The 25,557-nt window shown below is 44.6% G+C and overlaps 1 protein-coding gene across 8 annotated transcripts in view; it reads right to left on the reverse strand.

Moving 5' to 3' along the window:
* The window catches only part of TDRD7 (tudor domain containing 7), a 105,814-nt gene that overhangs the window by 54,260 nt on the left and 25,997 nt on the right, over positions 1-25,557 (reverse strand). For all 8 annotated transcript variants that reach the window (XM_073346061.1, XM_073346058.1, XM_073346059.1 and 5 more), the window contains one exon: positions 10,806-10,891. In XM_073346061.1, the coding sequence (XP_073202162.1) occupies positions 10,806-10,891 (86 nt within the window). The remainder of the gene's footprint in view (positions 1-10,805; positions 10,892-25,557) is intronic.

Consider the following 25,557-nt stretch of genomic DNA (forward strand, 5'->3'; position numbering starts at 1 on the left):
AGTAGCAAAAACAATAAAGTAAAAGAAGCCCTTAGAGGCAAACAGGTATCCTTTAAAAATTGGAAGTTAAATCCTACCGAGGAAAACAGAAAGGAGCATAAACTCTGTCCAGTCAAGTATAATTAGGCAGGCCAAGAAGGAATTTGAAGAGCAACTAGCCAAAGACTCAAAAACTAACAGCAAAACCTTTTTTTAAGTAAATCAGAATCAGGAAGCCTGCTAAACAATCAGCAGGGCCACAGGACGACTGAGGTGTTAAAGGAGCACTCAAGGAAGAGAAAGCCATTGCAGAGAACCTAAACAAATTCGTTGCATCTGTCTTCACAGCAGGGGATGTGAGGGAGATTCCAAAACCTGAGCCACTCTTTTTAGGTGACAAATCTGAGGAACTGTCCCAGACTGAGGTGTTGGAGGTAGTTTTGGAACAAATTGATACACTAAACCAGATAGTATTCACCCAAGAGTTCTGAAGGAACTCAAATATGAAATTGTAGAACTAACAACTGTGGTATGTAACCTATCATTTAAATCATCTTCTGTACCAGGTGACTGGAGGATAATTAATGTGATGCTAATTTTTAAAAAAGGCTCTAGAGGCGATCCCAGCAATTATGGGCCAATTAGCCTAACTTTAGCACCAGCCAAACTGGTTGAAACTACAATAAAGAACAAAATTATCAGACACAGATAAACAAAATTTGCTGGGGGGAAGAGTCAACATGGCTTTAGTAAAGGGAAATCATGACTCACCAATCTATTAGAATTCTTTGAGGGGGGTCAACAAACATGTGGACAAGGGTGATCCAGTACATATAGTGTGCACAGATTTTCAGAAAGCCTGTGACAAGGTCCCTCACCAAATGCTCTTTAGTGAAGTAAGCAGTCTTGGTATAAGAGGGAAGGTCCTCTCAAGGATCAGTAACTGGTTAAAAGACAGAACACGAAGGGTAGGTATAAATGGTCAGTTTTCAGAATGGAGAGAGGTAAGTAGTGGTGTCCCCCAAAGGATCTGAAGTGGGACCAGTGCTGTTCAATATAGTCATAAATGATCTGGGAAAAGGGGTAAACAGTGAGGTGGCAACATTTTCAGGCAATACAAAACTACTCAAGATAGTTGAGTCCAAAGCAGACTGTGAAGAGTTACAAAGGGATCTCACAAAACTGGGTGACTGGGCAACAAAATGGCAGATGAATTTCAGTGTTGACAAATGCAAATAATGCATATTGGAAACATAATCCCAACTATACATACAAAATGATGGGTTCTAAAATAGCTGTTACCACTCAAGAATGATCTTGGAGTCATTGTGGATAGTTCTCTGAAAACATCCACTCGATGTGCAGTGGAATCAAAAAGCTAACAATGTTAGGAAGCATTAGAAAAGGGGATAGAGAAGATAGGAAATATCATAATGCCTCTATATAAACCCATGGTACACCCACATCTTGAATACTGCGTGCAGTTCTGGTCGCCCCATCTCAAAAAAAAGATATATTAAAATTAGAGGAAGTACAGACAAGGTCAACAAAAATGATGAAGGGTTTGGAATAGCTTCCCTATGTGGAGGGAATAAAAAGAATGGGACTTTTCAGCTTGGAGACGAGACAAGTAAAGGATAGGATAGAGGTCCATAAAATCATGAATCGTGTGGAGAAAAAAAAAAAGTGTTATTTACTCCTCCACATTGTTGGGATTTTGTGGTTCCCAATAACCACCAAATGAGTCAGATGGTGGGCAGAATCAAGGGTTCCCAATCCGACAAGACTTTCTTCAATGAGCACAGAGGGAGAGCCCCTGGTACAAACATCAGCCAGAGTCCCCCCCAGCAAGGAGCCCCTCCCATTGCTAGTTTATAGCACACAAGTTACATAACACAAACCTCTAGCCAATCACATTTAACCTTTCTACATATAGCTCTGTTCATCACATGCTTATACTTCTCCACTCCACATGTTGAGCTCGCGCCCCCCCCTTTGGCCTTTTCTAGAATGTTCCTAGGGTGGTGAACCACAGCATGCTTCTTTATGCACACATACCTTCTAAATCACATTTTGCTTAAAATGAACACAAGCATACCCTTCAACGTAACACAAGAACTGGGGTCACCCAATGAAATCAATAGGCAGCAGGTTTAAAACAAACAAAAGGAAGAGGTTACTTACCGGTAACTGGAGGTTCTTAGAGATGTGTGGTCCCTATCTGTATTCCACGTGTGTGACTTGTAGGAAGTAATCAGTGCAGAAGTGGCTGCGGGACGCCAATAGAACCAAGCTGCATCGGTCACTGCTGCATGTTATGGTTTAGTGTGCTTTGAATGTGTGGACAAGTGCCACATCGCTGCTCGACAGATGTCCTGCCAGGACAGACCTGCAAGGGAGACTGAGGCAGCAGTGCAAAATGCACTGCTACCCTGCCAGGGAGGAGGTAGATTGGAGCATTTGTAGCATTTGAGGATGCACCCTGAGACCCATTTGGAGAGTCATTGGGGTGAGGGGGGCTTATCCCTTTGCCCTTTCAGCAATGGTCACAAAGAGATTAGTCAACTTCCAAAATGGGCGAGTCCTGTGGCGGTAGAAGGCTAGTGAGCCTCGAACATCAAGGGAGTGCAGGACTCTTGTCAGCGGGGGAGGTGTGCATCTTTGGATAGAATACTGCCAAGTGGATCAATTGACTGAGGTGGAACTCAGACACCACTTTAGAAAGGAATTTGGGGTGCAGTTGTAGGAACACCTAGTTCTGGTGGAATATACGGGGGCGGGGGGAGAGAGGGAGAGATCTGCCATCATGGCTGCAAGCTCACTGACCCACCTGGCCAAGGTAACGGATACCAAGAATGCCACTTTCATTGAGAGCTGGGAAAGGGAGCCTGTTGTCATTGGTTCAAAGGGAGGTCTTGTGAGGGCAGAGAGAATGAGATTAAGGTCCCATGGGGGTGTGCACTGGTGGAAAGGGTTTGAGTAAACCTTTTAGGAAGCAGGACAGTGGTAGGGTAGGTAAATATAGATGTGCTGTCCATGGGGGTAGAAAGGTGCTAAGTGCTGCTAAATACACATGGAGAACAGAGCCAGACCCAATGTCTTGAGGACTTAGTTGAGAACGATGGCAATGGTCACCATGCTCAGAGAATAGTGGTGGCAGTGGGCCCACTCTAGGAAGCATCTCCATTTAGCTCGGTAACAGGTCCTAGTGAAGTCTCTCCTACTTTGGGTGAAGATTTGCCAAAAGGACAGAGCAAGCACTGTCTACGCTTGATGCCCATCCAAATACCAGGCTGTGAGGTGAAGAGGGTCTGGATTGGGATGGCTGAGTCTCCCCCAATCTTGTGTGAGGAGATTTGGGAGTGTGCAAAGGCAGAGTGCTGTCTGGACGGAGAGTCTGAGGAGGTCTGTGAACCAGAACTGCCGGAGCCAGAAAGATGCTATGAGGACAGTGCCACTGTCCTCGTGAATCTTGCATAGCACCTGCAGTAGCAGGGGAAGGGGGGAGAAGGAGAGAAGGCGTAGCAGAGGTCGCCCATCCAGGGAAGGAGGAGTGTGTCGCCTTGAGAGCTCTCTTCTAGATTCTTTGGAGTAACAGAGCGGGAGCTTTTGATTCCAGGGAATGGCAAAGAGATCCACCAGGGGGTTCCCCACTTTACGACACTTTGTGGCATCGCATAGCTCCCACTTGTGGTCGAGGTAGAGAGTTCTGCTGAGCGTGTCGGCCAGGGAATTCTGGGCCCCTAGTAGGTAAGCAGCCTGAAATGTCACCTCATTGCAGATGCACCAGTTCCATAGCCAGACCAACTTGGAGCAGAGGGAGGAAGACCTGGCACTGTCTTGTTGATGTATAACACTGCCATGATGTTGTCGGAAAGGAGCTGAATGTATAGGAAACGTATGAGCAGGAGGAAGGCCTTGCATGCCAGGACTGTCTGAAGTTCTAGAATGTTTTGTCACACAGCGTTGATTACCCTTGAGCTGCGTGGTGGCTTAAGTGGGCTCCCCATCTGGCGAGGGAGGTGTCTGTCATGATGGTGGCTTGTGGTGTGCCAATCATGATCTTGGAGGGAGCGGACCACCACGTAAGGGGGTCAGCATGGTCTCTGGGATGGGGACCCTGAAGTCAATATGGTCTGTTGAGTTTGTAAATGGAGAGAAGCCAAGCTCGTAGACAGCACATATGGAGCCATGTGTGCAGCATCATGGAAGTGAAGGCCACCATATGCCCAAGGAGGGAGAGAGAGTGGCAGACCATGGTGTGTAGTCTGCAACATAGGTGTGCAATGAGGGCTGTCAGCGCTGCAAAGCAGTCAGGTGAAAGGAAGGCCCAGACCACAATAAGAGCCCAGCTGCACGCAAATGAAATTTATTGTCTTTGTGGGTATCAACAACAACTTGTCCTCGTTGATGCAGATACCCAGAGATGCTAGGAGACATGAGACAGTGGATCATGGAGAGTGCCTGCAATCGAGATAGCACCATCAGGAGCCAATCGTCCTGCTAGGGGAATACTGAGTAGCCAAGGCGTAGCATCTGGGCCGCTACCACAGCAAAGACTTTTGTGAATACTCTTGGCACCATCGCTATGCCAAACAGGAGGACCTGAAATTGGTAATGGTGGTGCCCTACCCTGAAATGGAGGTGAGATGGGTGGATGCCCACATGGAAGAAAGTGTCTTTCATGTCGAGAGCTGCGAACCAGGCTCCCTGGTGCAGGGAGGGCATAATCAATGCCAACGTCACCATGCAGAGTTTGGACTTCCTGAAAAACATATTCAGAAACTGATGATCAAGAATGGGGCGGCATCCTCCACCCTTTTGCGGAATGAGGAAGTATGGTGAGTAGAACCCTCTCTCTCTGTACTGAGGCAGGATGGACTCTATTGCCCCCTCCCCCTAGAGAAGCAGAGCATCTACTTATTGTTGGAGGAGCAAATGATGGGAGGGGTGCCATGGGGGAGGGTTAGGTAAGGAGGCGATGAAATGGGAAGGAAAGGAAAGGAACTCTATGGAGTATCCATGGTGGATGACCTCCAGTACCCAACTGTCTGTGGTGATCTTGCACCCATTGTGGGCAAATAGGGAACGACAGCCCCCAAAGATGACATGGGGTGCTGCGGGTGGTATTGAGCGAGGCTTGCAGGTATCAGCCTTTGGCTGGCAGTTGGAAGAGGGTTGAGGAGGTGGTTGTGGCAGACAATAGTTGTCAGCATGGTGGCTCTTGGGGCAGATAGTAGGCAGGATAGGGTGTGTGCGGCTGTGGGCAGGTTGTATCTGCTGTCTGCGTCTAGGGGTCAGAGTATATATGCCCAGGGACCATAGTGTTGGTCTAGAATCGTTGAGAGTGTAGGAATTCGCCAGTCTTGTCGCTGAAGAGTTTATGCTCATCAAAAGGGAGGTCCTCTTTCATATTTTGGACCTCCCTAGGGAAGCCAGAAGATTGTAGCCACAAGTCCCTTCGCACGACTACTCTGGTGGCTAGAGACAGAGGATGTTGGCCACATCCACTGCTGCCTGGAGGGCCACCTTGGTGACCAGTCTCCCTTAATCTACCAGCACCTGGAATTGCTCCTTGTGTTTGAGCAGGAGTTTGTTCTTGAACTCTGCTAGCATATTGTAGTTATTAAAGTCATACTTGGCTAGCGGATACTGATAATTAGCAATACGGAATTGATGTCCTACAGAGGAACAGACCTTCCTACCCAGCAGATTTAGCCTCTTAGCAGTCTTGTCTGGAGGGGTGGATTTTTGTGGATGCTGTCTTGCCCATTCTGAAGATGCTTGGACACCCAGGGAGCTCAGGGGTGGATGGGTGAACAGGAAAGTTGCCCCCTTAACTGGTAAGTAGCGTCTCTCCACCTCCTTAGGTGTGGGTTCACACGAGGCTGGTGTGTGCCACACCGCATGCGCCAGTTCCAGGATAGCCTCATTGATAGGGAGGACTACACTAGATGGCCTTTGAGGTTGGTGGATGTCCAACAGCAGATGTTGTGAGTCCTGAACTTCTTCCAACAGGACTTCCAAGACTGCAACCACCCTCTGTAGCAAATCCTGATATTGACGGTGATCATCCGGCAGAGAGAGCTGGGAGAGGAACAACCACCTCATCCTGCAGCAAGGATGTGCTGGTTGGGACCAGAGGAGGCGGCGGTACTGGTTCGACGTCCTCCTCTTCTTCAAACACCAGTAGAGCCGGCGGGAGTACAGAGGAACCTGAGATGGTGTGTGGCATCTGTGGTAGGAATCCCAGGTTCCCCAGTATGGCCAGAAGGTGAGGTCGATCAGTGGCAGCGGGTGCCACAGAAGTGGCAACAGGTCTCCTCTGTTGGCTCCTATGCCAAAGAGTAGGGCGGGCTGGGTTGCACATCCGCACTCCGGTGTGGAACCGATGAAAGTGATGCTTCTGCATCAGAGAATTCTTAGGAGATGGAGGCCTGGTCTAGCAATGGTGGAACTGTTGGTATCGGAGGACTGTGGTGTGGTGGCAGTGGGATAGGTTTCTCTAGCAGCAGCAGCAGGGGTTTATCCTCCCGTGTAGGGATGTCATGGGTAAGCAGAGAGCCCGAGAGAAGAGGCAACTGCAAGTAAGGGAGGATTACCTCCACTACCAACAGGAAGGTCTCTGTGCAGCCAGGGGTCTGTGGGGTACCAAGGGAAACACTCAAGGGGCCTGGCAGTATCTGTATGCCCAGCCTGTCTGGCAGATGTGGGTTACCAGCAGAGTGGGTGGTGTTGCATGCACCAGTGAGCGTTCCAGAGGCTTGGATGCTGAGATAAGCGTCGGTACAGGCAGATCCTGTGCGCGTTTGGCCTTACCCTCCATTTGTGGGATCTTGGGTGATGGTTTAGCCAGCTACACGTGCATTGTCTCACCCAACCTGGCTTAGCTCATGGAGGAAACCCTGCACTCGTGAGCAGTCCTCTGCGGGACCTGCTCTTGTGCCTGAGAGAATGTTTTCTGGTCTCATGCCAGGACTTGTCCTTGGCCTTGGGTACTGTCGGTGCGGCACTCTCTGCTAGTGGTGGCTGCTGTACGAGGCAGGTTTGGGGAGGGGGGGGGTGCGGGGAGATGGGGGAGTGTCTCAGATCCTGGCCCAGCTGTGCCTGGGGCTGCATAGCTTCCGCCATAAGGTATTTAAGGAGGCAGAGCTCATGGGCTTCCCTGATCCTGGGCAGGAAAGACTTACAGATGGAGCAGAGTGCCACGATGTGTGCTCCAGAGGGAAGAAGGAGCAGGAGCAGGAGCATGGGCAGGAGGCAGGGTGTCGATCCATGAAAGGGAAAAAAGAACTTCTACATTAAGTACACTGCACAAAAACTTACCTGTAAATCTACCTACAACTATGTACAAAAAAGAGCAACTCTCAGCAGACTAAGAACGCAAAGGAAAAAGGGGGTTCCAACTCAGGCCATGCAGCAGTAAAAGGGAACTGGAGGGGTGAAGACCCACACTACCTCTTATGCCCCTGTGGGAAGCACGAGGAGATGTACTATGCGCGTGCAAGTCAATGGACATTGTTAAGGAACACTTCCAGACTCAGGAGCATGGCGCGCATGCACACACACGTGTGGGAAGACACATGGGGACCATCACTTGAAGTAGTAGTACTTCTTCACACAATGCACAGTCAACCTGTGGACCTTGTTGCCAGGGGATGTTCTGAAGGCAAAAACTAACTGTGTTAAAAAAAGAATTAGATAAGTTAATGCAGGATAGATACATCAGTGGCTATTAGCCAAGATGGCCACGTTCTGAGTGTCTCTAGCCTCTGTTCCCTAGAAGCAGGGAGTGGACAAAAGAACAACATGAGGGGGAAAGGAGTCCAGGAGAGCTGGCTGTATTTTAAAGAATCCTTTATTGAGGTTACAGGGACAAACCATCCCGATGTGTAGAAAGAATAGTAAATGTGGCAGGTGACCAGCTTGGCTTAGCAGTGAAATCCTTGCTGATCTTAAACACAAAAAAGCAGCTTAAAAGAAGTGGAAGATTGGACAAATGACCAGGGAGGAGTATAAAAATATTGCTCGGGCTTGCAGGAGTGAAATCAGGAAAGCCAAATCACATCTGGAGTTGCAGCTAGCAAGAGATGTTAAGAGTAACAAGAAGGGTTTCTTCAGGTATGTTGGCAACAAGAAGAAAGTCAAGGAAAGTGGGGGCCCCTTACTGAATGAGGGAGGCAACCTAGTGACAGAGGATGTGGAAAAAGCTAATGTACTCAATGCTTGTTTGCCTCTGTCTTCACGAACAAGGTCAGCTCCCAGACTACTGCACTGGGCAGCACAGCATGGGGAGGAGGTGACCAGCCCTCTGTGGAGAAAGAAGTGGTTCTGGACTATTTAGAAAAGCTGGACGAGCACAAGTCCATGGGGCCGGATGTGCTGCATCCAAGAGTGCTAAAGGAGTTGGCGGATGTGATTGCAGAGCCATTGGCCATTATCTTTGAAAACTCATGGTGATCGGGGGAGGTCCCGGATGACTGGAAAAAGGCTAATGTAGTGCCCATCTTTAAAAAAGGGAAGAAGGAGGATGCTGGGAACTACAGGCCAGTCAGCCTCACCTCAGTCCCTGGAAAAATCATGGAGCAGGTCCTCAAGGAATCAATTCTGAAGCACTTAGAGGAAAGGAAAGTGATCAGGAACAGTCATGGATTCACCAAGGGCAAGTCATGCCTGACTAATCTAATTGCCTTCTATGACGAGATAACCAGCTCTGTGGATGAAAGCAGTGGATGTGTTGTTCTTTGACTTTAGCAAAGCTTTTGACACAGTCTCTCACAGTATTCTTGCCAGCAAGTTAAAGTATGGGCTGGATGAACGGATGATAAGGTGGACAGAAAGCTGGCTAGATTGTCGGGCTCAATGGGTAGTGATCAATGGCTCCATGTCTAGTTGGCAGCCGGTATCAAGTGGAGCGCCCCAAGGGTTGGTCCTCGGGCCGATTTTGTTCAGTATCTTCATTAATGATCTGGAGGATGGCGTGGATTGCACCCTCAGCAAGTTTGCAGATGACACTAAACTGGGAGGAGAGATAGATACGCTGGAGAGTAGGGATAGGATACAGAGGGACCTAGACAAATTAGAGGATTGGGCCAAAAGAAATCTGATGAGGTTCAACAAGGACAAGTGCAGTTAGGACGCAAGAATCCCATGCACCTCTACAGACTAGGGACCAAATGGCTAGGCAGCAGTTCTGCAGAAAAGGACCTAGGGGTTATAGTGGATAAGAAGCTGGATATGAGTCAACAGAGTGCCCTTGTTGCCAAGACCAATGGCATTTTGGGATGTATAAGTAGGGGCATTGCCAGCAGATCGAGGGACGTGATCGTTCCCCTCTATTCGACATTGGTGAGGCCTCATCTGGAGTACCATGTCCAGTTTTGGGCCCCACACTACAAGACGGATGCGAAAAAATTGGAAAACATCCAGCGGAGGGCAACAAAAATTATTAGGGGACTGGAACACATGACTTATGAGGAGAGGCTGAGGGAACTGGGATTGTTTAGTCTGCAGAAGAGAAGAATGAGGGGGGATTTGATAGCTGCTTTCAACTATCTGAAAGGGAGTTCCAAAGAGGATGGATCTAGACTGTTCACAGTGGTAGTGGATGACAGAACGAGGAGTAACAGTCTCAAGTTGCGGGGGGGGGGGGGGGGGGAAGGTTTAGGTTGGATATTAGGAAAACCTTTTTCACTAGGAGGGTGGTGAAGCACTGGAATGCGTTACCTAGGAAAGTGGTGGAATCTCCTTCCTTGGAAGTTTTTAACGTCAGGCTTGACAAAGCCCTGGCTGGGATGATTTAGTTGGGGCTTGGTCCTGCTTTGAGCAGGGGGTTGGACTAGATGACCTCCTTAGGTCCCTTCCAACCCAGATAGTCTATGATTCATTCAATGATTGCTTGTTCAGTTCACTCCCTCTGAATCACCTGGCATTGGCTGCTGCCAGAGAACAGGATACTGGGTAGATGGACCAGTGGTCTGACCCAGTAGAACCATTTTTATGTTCTTAGATGGTACAATTATCTTGAGACAGGTAGGAAGAACACAAGCCAACTATTAATATTTGAGTATTATCAAGTATACAAATCTAAGCATAGCGTCACTTAAGGTAACACTGACTAGAAACATTGTTATTACACACACAGAAGAATACAGTCCTGTTTGCTTCATATTGAATGGGATGTTGAAGTATTTCCAAGAAATTATGCATCTTAAACAGTTAAGATTGAGAACTGGAGGTTAGTCACTGTAAATGGAAGCTCTTTGAGATGTATGGTCCCTATCCGTATTCCACTACCTACCCTCCATCACATCTTCCTTGAATCCTGTTGGATATGCAATAAGAGGTGGAACTGCAGAAGCGTCGACCCGCACTGCCTCATATATCCTTTGTCAGTGCGCAAGGAAAGCTACTGCACGTGTGCGGGCCAACGGACACTGCTCTGAAAAATTTCCAGACTTGGGCGCATGGCACGCATGCATACCCACGTGTGCAATATAGACTGGGACCATACATCTCAAAGACCCTCCAGTTACAGTTACTAACCTCCACTTCTTCAAGTGATTTTTCACATTTGCTGTCTGGTCACTCTAGATACTGGGCTAGACGGACCATTGGTTTAATTCAGAATAGCTCTTTTTATGTTTAATCAGTTTATAATTACATTACCAATTAAGCAGGCTTCCTCAGAAAATAGCCTGGGTGGGTATATTGGCTTTTATCAGTCTTTCACTGTTAAAATTGTTTTGTACATAAGACAATACAAGGCTATAAACATGGTTCAGGTTATGAATACACGCCTAATCCAAAGTGGAAAACCCACATACCATTTGAATCCACTGAAGAGCTTCTGGACAGATGCACTTGAAGTTCTTTCTGAAAACGTGGTGGAAGAGTTAATCTTTTTTCAGGCCTAGAAGATCAAAGGAAACATCTTTAATTCTATTTCCAGTCTAATCAGTACTACATCTACTCACAAAAACAATATCACAAGAGTCATTTATTTATAGTTATCTTTTTGTTCAAAATTAGGATTAAAGTAGCAGTCTCATTCAGAAGATGGATTAGGAGTTCTGCTTGGAGGTAGAACCACTCATGGTTGTCAAGCTCATACAGCAAGAGATAAGGGAATTCACTATTACTAGAAATAAAACGTATGTGTTGGAGGCAGAAAAAATGAAGAGGAATGGGAGTTACTCAGAAAATTGCGGTTCTTTGAAGAACCGCATTGTGAAAACTCACTAAACTCAATTCACTGAGACCAAGGAAGGAGCTGCCCAAGTTTCAACTGTTAATTATAGCAGGGAGTGTTTCATGTCACTCTGAAGCTGACCACCTCTCCTAAAGCATTCCCTCAGGTTCTCAAGCTTCTGCTAATCATACCTCCTTAGGAAGGCTCAACAGACTACCAATATCAAGGCCAGAGGTGGATACTCTCTCTGGGACACCAAAGATGCTTGCACTTGATATCCATCTAAGTAAAGAATGCACATCAACTGCAAGACAAAAAATATGGCTAGTTTATCCGAAGTATTAGAAACTAGTTGCCTCATTTAAAAAAAAAAAGTTCAGGAATCTTGATATTCCTTCCAAACAAACTCGAAAACGATAACGTTGCACACTTGCGTAATTTGGGTGCCTAAGTGGCTTTAGTCTTTAGCTCTTGATTTTAACTGTCCTATACACATACGCATTGTCATCTCATTATATAATCACATACTATAATACATTAATATTAGGGCTGTCAATTAATCTCAGTTAACGCCTGCAATTAACTGAAAGCAAAGTTAACGCATACATTTTTTTAATGCGTTAATTGGATACCTGTGTTCGGGGCATGAGGTATCTGTGGCGGGGGGGCTGAAACTCCAGCCCGCAGCTTCCCATGCGGGGCTGGAGCCCAGAGCGCCCAGCCCTAACCCAATATTGGAAATTTAGAAAAACCCAAAAATATTTAAATAAATAGTATTCTAATATTGTTTAACACTTGTGATTAAACTGCGATTAATTGCAATTAATTTTTTAAATCTCAATTTTTTTAAACCGCTTGACAGCCCTAATATACATAGGTATATCATGTTATATTTCTCATACATCATTTTTCAAATATCTTACTGATTTAGGGACAAATCCCGACTTCCAAGCAAGCTGCAGGTGCTCAACACATCTCAGGATTTGGCCCTTCATCCATTTATCTGGTACACTGCAGTCTCACAAACATGTAGTGTTCTTACAAAGATGTACATTTTACTAATTTTTTCCACTACCCATAATATATCTCTAGTCCCCGTGTTGGGTTAAGTGTTTCACGGCTCTTGAACTCTCATCAAAAATAATGTCATGTTGCGACTGAAGACTGAGATGCAAAGCCTGTTGGAGAGGATGTGGGGAAGCAGGTCTTTTGAACCATCTACCTCTTGCATGGCATTTCATAGGGCCTCTATGAAAGAGCTGCCGAGTCATGTCTATGTCTAAAACAATGGGTGGTGAAACTTCCTGTTACGGGCAGGGGTGTATATCCCTTTTAGGTGAATTGCAAATTCTTGTTCAAAGGAATCACAGAGCAATATCCAAATTAGTCTACAAACCGTAAAAGCAATACAATGCAATTAATAAAAACACCAATAATGAGCTAATATTAAATTTGATTCTTAATGCTACAGGCCCCTTACAACTTATACTTTCATTAAGGTTTATAAATGCAGAGAATAGGCCCTGGCATGTTCAGACTACGTAGATTTATGCATCTTCTTTCCCTATTTCAAGAGAGTTTCTGCTCTATATTTGGAGCAGTACACCACTAGGTGTCACTAGTGCTCCATACGGCTGGCCTATGACCCCATTTTATCTTTGACTTTATGCTGCTATTGTTGTATAGTATTTGGCTGAGGAATTATGTGATAATGCTGACAGCATTATAATGCTTATTAGAGTGAAATCTGCTGGAAAGCAAGCAGGAAGTTTTAAATCAGAGTGTGTTGGGTTTTGCTATAGTATAAAAGGTAATATTGATTGAGTGAGTTGAAGTAGGCCTGAGGGTTTAACCCAGCGTTGTAGAACTGTGCACTCATGCTGTGACACAAAAAAAGTTAACCGCAGAAAAACAGGTACATGGATAATTAAGTTTTAGGTGTTTTTTCAACTAGTTAAAGAGAACTGCATTGATTTATAGGATTTAGTACAAAATTAATTGGTGCAAAGAGCTTTTGTTAGTGTGAGTCACCCGAAATACCACACACAGATTAAGGGCAAGGCCCAAGCTGTTTTACGTTCACGGAAATGGTCAAGTATGGCTATGAATATGATTAGTTATATAACTCTGTGTACGCCACCATGAAATTGGGTGTGTCCCCAGCTTGGCGTCAACTGGGTCAGTACGCTGTCTTCTGAGGGGTTTCACTAACTGATTTCTTCTATCTTTGTTTTCCATGACTGTTAAGCGTGCGTAAGTATGATCATTTTATAAGCTATTTCTCTGCTGTTTGGTTGTATTAATGAGTGGACTTATTTGGATGTTAAGTAAAGCATTTATCTACTGCTGTGTGTCTCAAATAGCCTACTCAATCACCATTTCCTGCACAGCTCCCTAGGAAGAACCTGTGTTCACACAGAAAACAGTGTACTTTTCCATTTTTATAAAGATACCATGCTTCAGTATGAGGTGATATTCTTGTTATTTGCTCACACTTAATATTTTTTCATGGGACAACTCCTAATTCAGTGTTTTCACAATTCCAATACAAGTGAAAAGATCCATCATATCTGCTTACACCATTCGTCAATGATTTTAGGTTCCCATGTTATGTATTTGACTTTTTTTTTAAAAAGGTACTCAAACTACATGAATTGCTCTGTAATACCCAAAGGAAACTCAAACTCAGACTGCCTTTGCCATCGTATGAGTCAGCAGTGTGCCCTCGTTGCCAAGAAGGCCAACAGTATATTGGGCTGTATTAGTAGGCGCATTGCCAGCAGATCGAGGGAAGCGATTATTCCCCTTGTATTCGGCACTGGTGAGGCCACACCTGGAGTACTGCGTCCAGTTTTGGTCCCCCCACTACAGAAGGGATGTGGACAAATTGGAGAGTGTCCAGCGGAGGACAACGAAAATGATTACGGGATTGGGGCACATGACTTACGAGGAGAGGCTGAGGCAACTGGGGTTATTTAGTCTGCAGAAGAGAAGAGTGAGAGGGGATTTGATAGCAGCCTTCAACTACCTGAAGGGGGGTTCCAAAGAGGATGGAGCTCAGCTGTTCTTAGCAGTGGCAGATGACAGAACAAGAAGCAATGGTTTCAAGGTGCCGTGGGGGTGGTCTAGGTTGGATATTAGGAAATACTATTTCACTAGGAGGGTGGTAACGCACTGGAATGGGTTACTTAGGGAGGCGGTAGAATCTACATCCTTAGAGGTTTTTAAGGCCCAGCTTGACAAAGCCTTGGCTAGGATGATTTAGTTGGTGTTGGTCCTGCTTTGAGCAGGGGATTGGACTAGATGACCTCCTGAGGTCTCTTCCAGCCCTATTATTCTAGGACTAAAAAAGGGAAAATATAGTGCCAATCTATAAAAAGGGAAATAAGGATAACCTGGGGAATTATAGACCAGTCAGCTTAATTTCTGTACCTGGAAAGATAATGGAGCAAATAATTAAGCAATCAATAAATCTGCAAACATACAGAAGATAATAAGGTGCTAAGTAACAGTCAAGAACAGATTGCGTCAAACCAACCTCATAGTTTTCTTTGACAGGGTAACAAGCCTGGTGGGTGGGGTGGGGGGGTTGAAGGAGAAGAGAGAAGTGGTAGACATGGTATGTCTTGACTTTAGAAAGCTTTTGATACTGTCTCACATGACCTTCTCATAAACAAACTAGGGAAATGCAACCTATAACGAGCTACTATAAGGTGGGTGAAAAACTGGTTGGAAAACCGTTACCAGAGAGTAGTTATCAGTGGTTTACAGTCATGCTGGAAGGGCATAACGAGTGGGGTCCCACAGGGATTGGTTCTGGTTCAGTTCTGTTCAATATCTTCATCAATGATTTAGACAGGGGTATAGAGAGCACACTTATAAAGTCTGTGGACAATACCAAGCTGGGAGGGGTTGCAAGTGCTTTGGAGGATAAGATAGAAAATGATCTGGACAAACTGGAGAAATGGTCTGAAGTAAATAGGATGAAATTCAATAAGGACAAATGCAAGTACTCCACTTAGGAAGGAACAATCAGTTGCACACATACAAAATGGGAAACTACTGACTAGGAAGGAGTACTGCAGAAAGGGATTTGGGGGTCATGGTGGACCACAAGCTAAATATGAGTCAGAGTAATGCTGTTGTAAAAAAAGCAAATATCATTCTAGGATGTATTAGCAGGAGTGTTGTAAACAAGACACAAAAAAGTAATTCTCCTGCTCTACTCCGCGCTGATTAGGCCTCAACCAGAGTATTGTGTCCAGTTCTGAGTGCCACATTTCAGAAAAGATGTGGACAAATTGGAGAAAGTCCAGAGAAGAGCAACAAAAAAGACTGACTGTCTAGAAAACATGACCTATGAGGGAAGATTGAAAAAAACTGGGTTTGTTTAGTCTGGAAAAGAGAAGACAGAGGGGACATGATACAGTTTTCAAGTCCATAAAAGACTGTTACAAGGAGGAGGGAGAAAAATTGCTTCTTGTCCTATCCTCAGAGGTTAAGAAGAACAATGGGCTTAAACTGCCACAAGGGAGGTTTAGGTTGGACATTAGGAAAAACTTCCTAACTGCCAGATTGGTTAAGCTCTAGAATAAATTGCCTAGGAAGGGTGTGGAATCTTCATCATTAGAGATTTTTAAAAGCAGATTAGACAAACACCTGTCAGGAATGGTCTAGACTCAGACTAAGGTCAGAAGGGACCATTATGATCATCTCGTCTGACCTCCTGCACAATGCAGGCCACAGAATCTCACCCACCCACTCTTATAATAAACCCCTAACCTACGTCTGAGCTACTGAAGTCCTCAAATCATGGTTTAAAGACTTCAGGGTGCAGAGATCCTCCAGCAAGTGATCCGTGCCCCCGCTGCAGAGGAAGGTGAAAAACCCCCAGGGCCTCTGCCAATCTGCCCTGGAGGAAAATTCCTTCCCGACCCCAAATATGGCCATCAGCTAAACCCTGAGCATGTGGGCAAGACTCACCAGCCAGACACCCAGGAAAGAATTCTCTGTGGTAACTCAGATCCCACCCCACCTAACATCCCATCAGAAGCCATTGGGCATATCTACCGCTAATAGTCAAAGATCAATTAATTGCCAAAATTAGGCTATCCTGTCATACCATCCCCTCCATAAATTTATCAAGCTTAGTTTTGAATCCAGATATGTCTTTTGCCCCCACTGCTCCCCTTGGAAGGCTGTTCCAGAACTTCATTCCTCTGATGGTTAGAAACTGCTGTCTAATTTCAAGTCTAAACTTCCTGATGGCCAGTTTATATCCATTTGTTCTTGTGTCCATATTGGTACTGAGCTTAAAAAAGTCCTCTTCCTCCCTGGTATTTATCCCTCTGATATATTTAGAAGCAATCATATCTCCCCTTGGCCTTTTTTTGGTTTGGCTAAACAAGCCAAGCTCTTTGAGTCTCCTTTCGTAAAACAGGTTTCCCATTCCATGGATCATCCTAGTAGCCCTCGTCTGTACCTGTTCCAGTTTGGATTCATCCTTCTTAAACATGGGAGACCAGAACTGCACACAGTATTCCAGGGGAGGTCTCACCGGTGCCTTGTATAAGGGTACTAACACCTCCTTATCCCTACTGGAAATACCTCGCCTGATGCATCCCAAGACCGCATTAGCTTTTTTCACGGGTCTCATAGGCTATGGTTACACTGGCACTTTACAGCGCTGCAACTTTCTCACTCAGGGGTGTGAAAACAGCCCCCCGAGAGCAGCAAGTTACAGCGCTGTAAAGCGCCGGTGTAGACAGTGCTGTGCTTCCAGCGCTCTAAGCTAATCCCCTCGTGGAGGCGGAGCGCCAGGAGCGCTGGGAGAGCTCTCTCCCAGCGCTGGCATGCGACCACACTCGCACTTCAAAGTGCTCCCACGGCAGCACTTTGAAGTTTTGAGTGTAGCTATGCCCACAGTCGTCCTGTGATTAACCAATACTCTGAGGTCCTTCTAGATCATATTTAGTCCTGCCATGAGTGTAGGGGACTGGACTAGATGACCTCTTGAGGTCCCTTCCAGTCCTATGAGTCTATGATTACAGAAATCAGGGAGATTCTCCTAATTCTGCTAACTTTTTGAGGTTTACAGGGGAGGTGGTGTACAAGAGCACAGACCTAAAGGAGATGAGATTCTCATTTTTAAAAAAACTTGAGTTTCTAGCCTTCATGCTTGCAGAGAAAGGCTTGAAAAAGCTCTGGGTGCATGAATAGTTTTATTTTCATCCAAATGATTTCAGGTACTCATGCCACACTCACACAGGACCTATCCAGAATGTTTAATTTTCATGAGACTGACAGCAATGCCTATTAGGACTGCCTGACACTTTCCATAAGATTCCAGAATCCATAAGATCCTGCCTTCTGTTGCTTATAACTTTGCCAAACAATTTGAGCTGAAATTTTCCATGCTGGGTCTCGACTTCAGGTGGTTTAAAAAAAGAAAAAAAAAAACTCAGCAGAAACCGTTCAGCTGTTTCCAAAAAATGAGGTTGCCCATGTTAAAACAAATTCTTAGGACCATTTCTTTGAAAGCTTTAGAGTCTTAGTGCTTTGAACCAGGGACCTGAAATTTGGCAGAGGGTGGACTTCACATCAAGGATGTACCTTTTGCTGTTCTTGTGGAAATCCAGTCAAATTTGGCCAAGTTACCTGTCTTTGGAAAAAAAAAAAAATCAGCTCGCACATGCTTGGAGACTTTAGAGATAAGCAGTTAAAATCTGCTAATTTGACCTCACTCGGCAAGCTTGAGCCTCTCTCAGTTCCTAGTGCTGATGATGTCGCACATGTGCCATACTCACAGAGCAACTGAATGCTCCAGCCCAGGGTGGCTGGCAAAGAAGCCAGACTATCCCTGTTGTTGCTGCTTTGTGCCACGGCAGAGTTGGGCGCCAGAACTGAGAACAAGGAACCTCTTTCGTGTGCTATCAATGACTGCCCTGCTGGTGCATAGGCAGAATGGAAGAGGAAACAACCTGACTAAATGCAGAGGGGCAAGGAAAAGTTTAGGAACGGGAGTAAACTGGGAACCAGGTGAAGAAGGAGGGAAGCCTGGCTAAGAATAGGGAGGAAGATGGTAATGGCAGGTGGATGGTGCAGTGAAGGATAGGCTGGGACTGGGAGCCAGTGAGGGAAAGGAGAACACTGAGCTCAGACAAGGAGCTGTGAGGTGGGGAAATGGAGAAGGGTTGAAGGTGGGGGATAAGGAGAGGAGAGTGACGGATCAGATGGGGGAGCCTAGGGTTGGCTGGGCAAGAAAACTGGAATCAGGATGAGAAGCCTAAGGAGTGGTGACTGGATAAACAGGGAGAATGGGACTAGGTCAAGAAGCCAGCCATGGGCAGTAAAGTCTGTGCCCAGTAGAGCACACTACTCTCCAGAGCCTGGAATGGAATCCAAGACTCCTGAATCTCACCATTCCTCTGCTGCCTGCAAATGTCTATGAAACCCCCTAGCAAAATGTCCCATCCCCAACTAGTACTGATCTACAGAGGACGACATCCTACTACAAGAGAACCTCGGAGTTACAAACACCAGAGTTAGGAACTGACCAGCCCACCACACACATCATTTGGAACTGGAAGTAAGCAATCAGGCAACAGCAGAGACAAAACAAAAAAACAAAAACCCAAATACAGTACAGTACTGTGTTAAATGTAAACTACTAAAAATAAAGGGAAAGTTTAAAAAAAGATTTGACAAGGTGTTTCTGTGCTTGTTTCATTTAAATTAGATGGTTAAAAGCAGCATTTTTCTTTGGCATAGTAAAGTTTCAAAGATGTATTAAACCAACATTCAGCTGTAAACTTTTCAAAGGACAGAGTTTTGTTCAGAGTTATGGACTGTTCAGAATTACGAACAACCTCCATTCCCAGGGTGTTCGTAACTCTGGGGTTCCACTGTACCTGCCTTCAGTTACTCAGTTAGCTCAAGTGGAGAGGTCTGTGTGATGGACCTGAAGATTTCAACCCTACTGATGAAGCATGTGGGTGTCAATATAATGCCACATGATGGAATTTCTGTTATTTCTGTTTTTTTAAAAGCCCTATGAAATTACACAAAAAATCATGTTAAAAGAACATGAAGATGAGTGCTTGACTTTACCAAGTTAGGAAATGTCAAAATCAAGGATGCTCGTGCAACCTTAATTCTGCCCCCTCATGCATAAGTAATATGATACAATCTTTAATTACATGATCACATACTATTTTTCTCATAGGATCCCTGCCTCATTCAATGCACAGGATGGACAATCACTGAATGAGTAACTATTCAATATTTTTGATTTGGGTGTTCTCATGGTCCCAGACCTTCTACTCAGTCCCCTCAAGATGATCCTCTCTGCCTTGTCCCAGACCCATTCTCCATGCCTAGCCACTGTCTTCTCCTCCTCCAGGCTTTCCAAGTCCCAGCCCCCCCACCCTTTTTCACTCCCGGATGCTTTGTCCAGCCAGTCCCAGTTTCTCCTTTCTGGCTCCTCATCCAGTTAGTTTCTCTATCCTCCATCCAGTCCTGGCCTCCAGTTGTCTCCCCATCTCCACCACATCTCAGTCTCCTTCTCCATCCAGTCTCTCTCTCCCCCTCTCCCCCCCCGCCCAAGTCTTGGGAACTACAGACCTGTCAGCCTCTCTTCAGACCCCAGCAAAATCACAGAGCAGGTCCTCAAGGAATCCCTTTTGAAGCACTTGGACGAGAGGAAGGTGGTCAGGAACAGTCAACATGGATTCACCAAGGGCAAGTTATGCCTGACCAACCTGAATGCCTTCTATGATGAGATAACTGGCTCTGTGTATACGGGGAAAGCGGTAGATGTGATATCTTGACTTTAGCAAAGCTTTTGATATGGCCTCCCACAATATTCTTGCCAGCAAGTTAAAGTAGTATGGATTGTATGAATGGACTATAAGGTGGATAGAAAGCTGGCTAGATTGTTGGGCTCAGCAGGTAGTGATCAATGGCTCGATGTCTAGTTGGCAGCCTGTCATAAACATACTGCTAAGGGTACCATAAAATCCCTCCTTTACCTGCAAAGGGTTAAGAAGCTCAAATAACCTGGTTGGCACCTGACCAAAAGGACCAATAAGGGGAGAGGATACTTTCAAATCTGTGTGGGAAGGGTTTTGCTTTGTGTTTCTTTGTGTTCTCTCCGGGTCAGCGAGGAACCAGGGCAGGGAAAAATATATCTCCTAAAGCCATACCTGAACTAAGCACCTAAGATTACAAATTGTAAGATACAGGAAGGAAATGCATTAAGATTATCTTTTGTTTTAGCTTGTGAATTTTCCCTAGACTAAAAGGGAGGTTTATTTCTGTTTTTTTTTTTTTTTGGTAACTTTAAAGTTTTGCCTAGAGGGGAATCCTCTGTTTTAAATCTGTTTACCCTGTAAAATTATCTTCCATCCTGATTTTACAGAGGTGCTTCTTTTATTTTGTTTTTATTATAAAGTTCTGTTTTTAAGAACCTGATGGGTTTGTAAGACACTAAAAACCTAATGGGCTGGTCTGTGCTCACCTTGTTAACCTATTTGGTTGGTATATTATTCTCAAGCCTCCCCAGGAAAGGGGGTGAAGGGGCTTGGGGGGATATTTTGGGAAAACAGGAAGTGGTCCTTTTCCTGAATCTTTGTCTAACTCACTTGGTGGTGACAGCAGTACCCATCCAAGGACAAGGAAAGATTTGGGGAAGTTTTTAACCTAAGCTGGTAGAAATAAGCTTAGGGGGTCTTTCATGCGGGTCCCCACAGCTGTACCCTTGAGTTCAGAGGGGGGAAGGAAACCTGACACAGCCACTATCAAGTGAAGTACCCCAGGGGTTGGTCTTGGGACTGGTTTTGTTCAACATCTTATCAATGATCTGGATGATGGGATTAATTACACCCTCAGCAAGTTTGCAGATGACACTAAGTTGCGGGGAGAGGTAGATACGCGAGAGGGTAGGGATAGGGTCCAGAGTGACCTACACAAATTAGAGGATTGGGCCAAAAGAAATCTGATGAGGTTCAACAAGGACAAGTGCAGAGCTCTGCATTTAGGAAGGAAGAATCCCATGCACTGCTACAGGCTGGGAACCAACTGGCTAGTCAGCAGCTCTGCAGAAAAGGACCTGGGGATTACAGTGGATGAGATATGAGTCAGCAGTGTGCCCTCGTTGCCAAGAGGCCAACAGCATATTGGGCTGTATTAGTAGGAGCATTGCCAGCAGATGGAGAGAAGTGATTATTCCCTTCTATTCGGCACTGGTGAGGCCACACTTGGAGTACTGCATCCAGTTTTGGTCCCCCAACTACAGAATGGATGTGGAGAAATTGGAGACAGTCCAGTGGAGGGCAATGAAAATTATTAGGGGGCTGGGGCACATGACTAATGAGGAGAGGCTGAGGGAACTGGGGTTATTTAGTCTGTAGAAGAGAAGAGTAAGGTGGGATGTGATAGCAGCCTTCAACTACCTGAAGGGAGGTTCCAAAGAGGATGGAGCTAGGGTGTTCTCAGGGGTGGCAGATGACAGAACAAGAAACAATGGTCTCAAGTTGCAGTAGGGGAGGTTTAGGTTGGATATTAGGAAACACTTTCACTAGGAGGGTGGTAAAGCACTGGAACGGGTTATCTAGGGAGGTGGTGGAATCTCCATCCTTAGAGGATTTTAAAGCCAAGCTTGACAAAGCCTTGGCTGGGATGATTTAGTTGGTGTTGGTCCCGCTTTGAGCAGGGGATTGGACTAGATGACCTCCTGTGGTCTCTTCCAACCCGTATCTTCTATGACCCTATGAATCAGATTTTATCTACTAACCTCTAAGAAGTCTGAGCACGCACAGACAGATTTTTTCAATGGCTTATAACTTGGCCAAAATTGGGCAGATTTTTATAGGAACAAAAGGCACATCCCTGACACAAAGAGAAACCCCTGCTAAATTTCAAGTTCCTCCTCCAGAACATGAAGGTGTAGAACTTCTAAAGAAACATCTTTATTTATTTTAAACGCTGACGAGACAATTTATTTTTCCCTAACATTCTTGGAAACAACTCAACTGATTGGGTTGAAATTGAAAAACTACCCACCAAAAAAACCCAAACAAGAAAACAAACCCCTGCCTCAGGCAAACACCCAGCACAGGAAATTTCAATTTTAATGGTTCAAGTTTGACAAAAGTTATAAGCAGCTGAAAACAGTGTCTTATGTGATCTACCAGGCAACTTTAATAGATGGTGCTACTAGTCTTGCCTACAAAAGTGTTACAGCTGACATGGCAATCTCTGGGTGTGCTTTACACCAGCAAAGCCTACACATGCTCACCAGGCTATCTGCATTGCCCTTAAAGCAAGAATCAGGATTAGATAGGACCCCATTTTCTGAAGAGTGAAATTTACTGCTGTTAGTTTCTCTGCTCCTCCATTCACTGATACACATGACTTGCATATGAAATCTGAATGGATAACATTCTTGTGGGTTTTCGGTCTTTTGAAAAATATTTTTAGTGAATACAATTAAACTGTCGCACTGATATGCATTGTTAACATTTATGCCTTAGCGGAAAGTAGCATACAACTCATTTTGCTTCATGTCAATGCTTAGTTATAAAACTAACCATAATAATACATTGAGGATTATCAAAGTAATCAAAGCTATTCTGAGACTTAGTCCAACCACAATGATAGAACGAGGACATTCTCTGTATCATTTGATGACCCAGTTCAGCAATAAACGTTACATAAAGAGAAATGATGGTGCAGCAGTTGTTTTAGCCAAGCTGGATTTTAAATAGTCAAAGAATAGCTGAAAACCAATGGGTAATGCTAATCCAGCAAAAACAGAAAAGAACCCTCCTCTGAATTCATCCAGATCTAGCCATGCAGTTGCTGGATTCAAGTGCACTAAAAACTAACCCTCCCCCCACAAAAAGACACTGTACTGTATTAAAATTATACCAGCTTTTAATAGTTAACTTTTCCTTTAAAAAAAGGTTCATTTGAATTCTCAGCTTTCAGAGCCAGTTTAAATCAAAATGCAAGCAGAAACACCACTAGTCTCTAGTGTTCTGACAGTTACCCCAAAAGATGAACTAGCACGGTTTCCTATGAAGAGGGCTGTAAGTCAATCTTCATGCTAGTTTAGTGGAAGACTCTCAAAATTGTAGTGGATACATGTAAATTACATGGCTGACTTAGAACAATGCTTCCTTAGCTCTTGTCCCCTAACACCCCTACTCTACTTGGGCTACATTGATGACATCATCATCTGGACCCACGGAAAAGAAGCCCTTGAGGAATTCCACCATGATTTCAACAATTTCCATCCCACCATCAACCTCGACCTAGACCAATCCACACAAATGGTCCATTTCCTGGACACTACTGTGCTAATAAGCGATGGTCACATAAACACCACCCTATACTGGAAACCTACGGACTGCTATACTTCCCTACATGCCTCCAGCTTCCATCCAGGACACACCACACAATTTATTGTCTACAGCCAAGCTCTAAGATACAACCGCATTTGCTCCAATCCCTCAGACAGAGACAAACACCTACAAGACTGCTATCAAGCATTCTTAAAACTACAGTACCCACCTGCTGAAGTGAAAAACACAGCTTGACAGAGCCAGAAGAGTGCCCAGAAGTCACCTACTACAGGACAGGCTCAACAAAGAAAACAGACCACCACTAGCTGTCACCTTCAGCCCTCAACTAAAACCTCTCCAGTGCATCATCAAAGATTTACAACCCATCCTGAAAAATGTTTCCCTCACTCACAGATCTTGGGAGACAGACCAGTCCTCGCTTACAGACAGCCCACCAACCTGAAGCAAATACTCTCCAGCAACCACACACCACAGAACAAAAACACTAACCCAGGAGCCTATCCTTGCAACAAAGCCCGATGCCAACTCTGTCCACATATTTATTCAAGTGACCCCATTATAGGACCTAATCACATCAGCCACACCAGCAGGGGCTCGTTCACCTGCACATCTACCAATGTGATATATGCCATCATGTGACAGCAATGCCCCTCTGCCATGTACATTGATCTAACTGGACAGTCTCTACGCAAAAGAATAAATGGACACAAATCTGATATCAGGAATCATAACATTCAAAAACCGGTAGGAGAACACTTCAACTTCTCTGGCCACTCAGTAAAAGATTTAAGGGTGGCAATTTTGCAACAGAAAAGCTTCAAAAACAAACTCCAATGAGAAACTGCTGAGCTTGAATTAATATGCAAACTAGATACCATTAACTTGGGTTTGAACAAAGACTGGGAGTGGCTGGGACATTACACATATTGAATCTATTTCCCTAAAGTTAAGTATCCTCACACTTTCTTGTCACCTTCTTGTCTAAATGGGCCATCTTGATTATCACTACAAACGTTTTTTTTCTCCTGCTGCTAATAGCTCATCTTAACTAATTAGCCTTTCACTGTTTGGTAACTTCTAACTTATCTGTGTATATATATATATTTTCTAACTAAGTTCCATTCTATGCATCTGATGAAGTGGGCTGTATGTAGCCCACGAAAGCCTATACTCTAATAAATTTGTTAGTCTAAGATGCCACAAGTACTCCTGTTCTTTTTGTAAATTGCATGTGGTGGTTTTGTAACACCAGAATGAAAGAACTCAAAAAGTTGACTTTTTCAGTTATATACTCAATTTAAAATAATTAAAAAATCCGTATTTCCATGCTGACAGTGCAATGCCAAGGGAAACACTTTCATGGAGTATCAGTATTTACTGACAATAGCATGGAGCATTTAGTAGTGTAATACTGTAATTTCTGCTTGACAGACGATCCCATTTTTATTTGCAATCCTCCCAGACACACTTCTAGGTACAGAAGAGAAACTGACATGTTTATTGTGCAATTTTTGTATAGATGCATTTTTCAAATACAGCTATCAGTTATCATCCCATACAGAGATTAGAGATATACATTTACAATTCAAACACTAATTTATGGCCTGATTTCCAGAGGTGCCAACTTCAACAGGAGATGTGGGTCCTCAATACATCTGAAAATCTGTTAAATTTTTACTAATTAAAAATATGTACATGTCCACCCCATAAGGCTTTATGGAAATATGCTTATGAATGTTTATATGACATAACTGGAATATGTTTTATGCTACATATGCCATGTAATGCATCTCTGTAAAGGTTATGCTCTACTGAATCTATTCATCCTATTTGTATGCATGTGTCATTGTTGTATTCAAAGTTATGAATATTGGCTGTGTACTTGCTTGATTTCTAAGTTGCCTTAGTAAAGCATTTGAGCGGCATCTTGAGAAAGGCATGTGTAAATTACATGCCCAATCAAGAAACACTTAAAGGACAATGAATCTTGGAAGGCTCCAATCTACATAAGAAGCTCCATCT

Source organism: Lepidochelys kempii, chromosome 5 (genome assembly GCF_965140265.1).
Source record: "Lepidochelys kempii isolate rLepKem1 chromosome 5, rLepKem1.hap2, whole genome shotgun sequence".
NCBI classification, from domain to species: Eukaryota; Metazoa; Chordata; order Testudines; family Cheloniidae; genus Lepidochelys; species Lepidochelys kempii.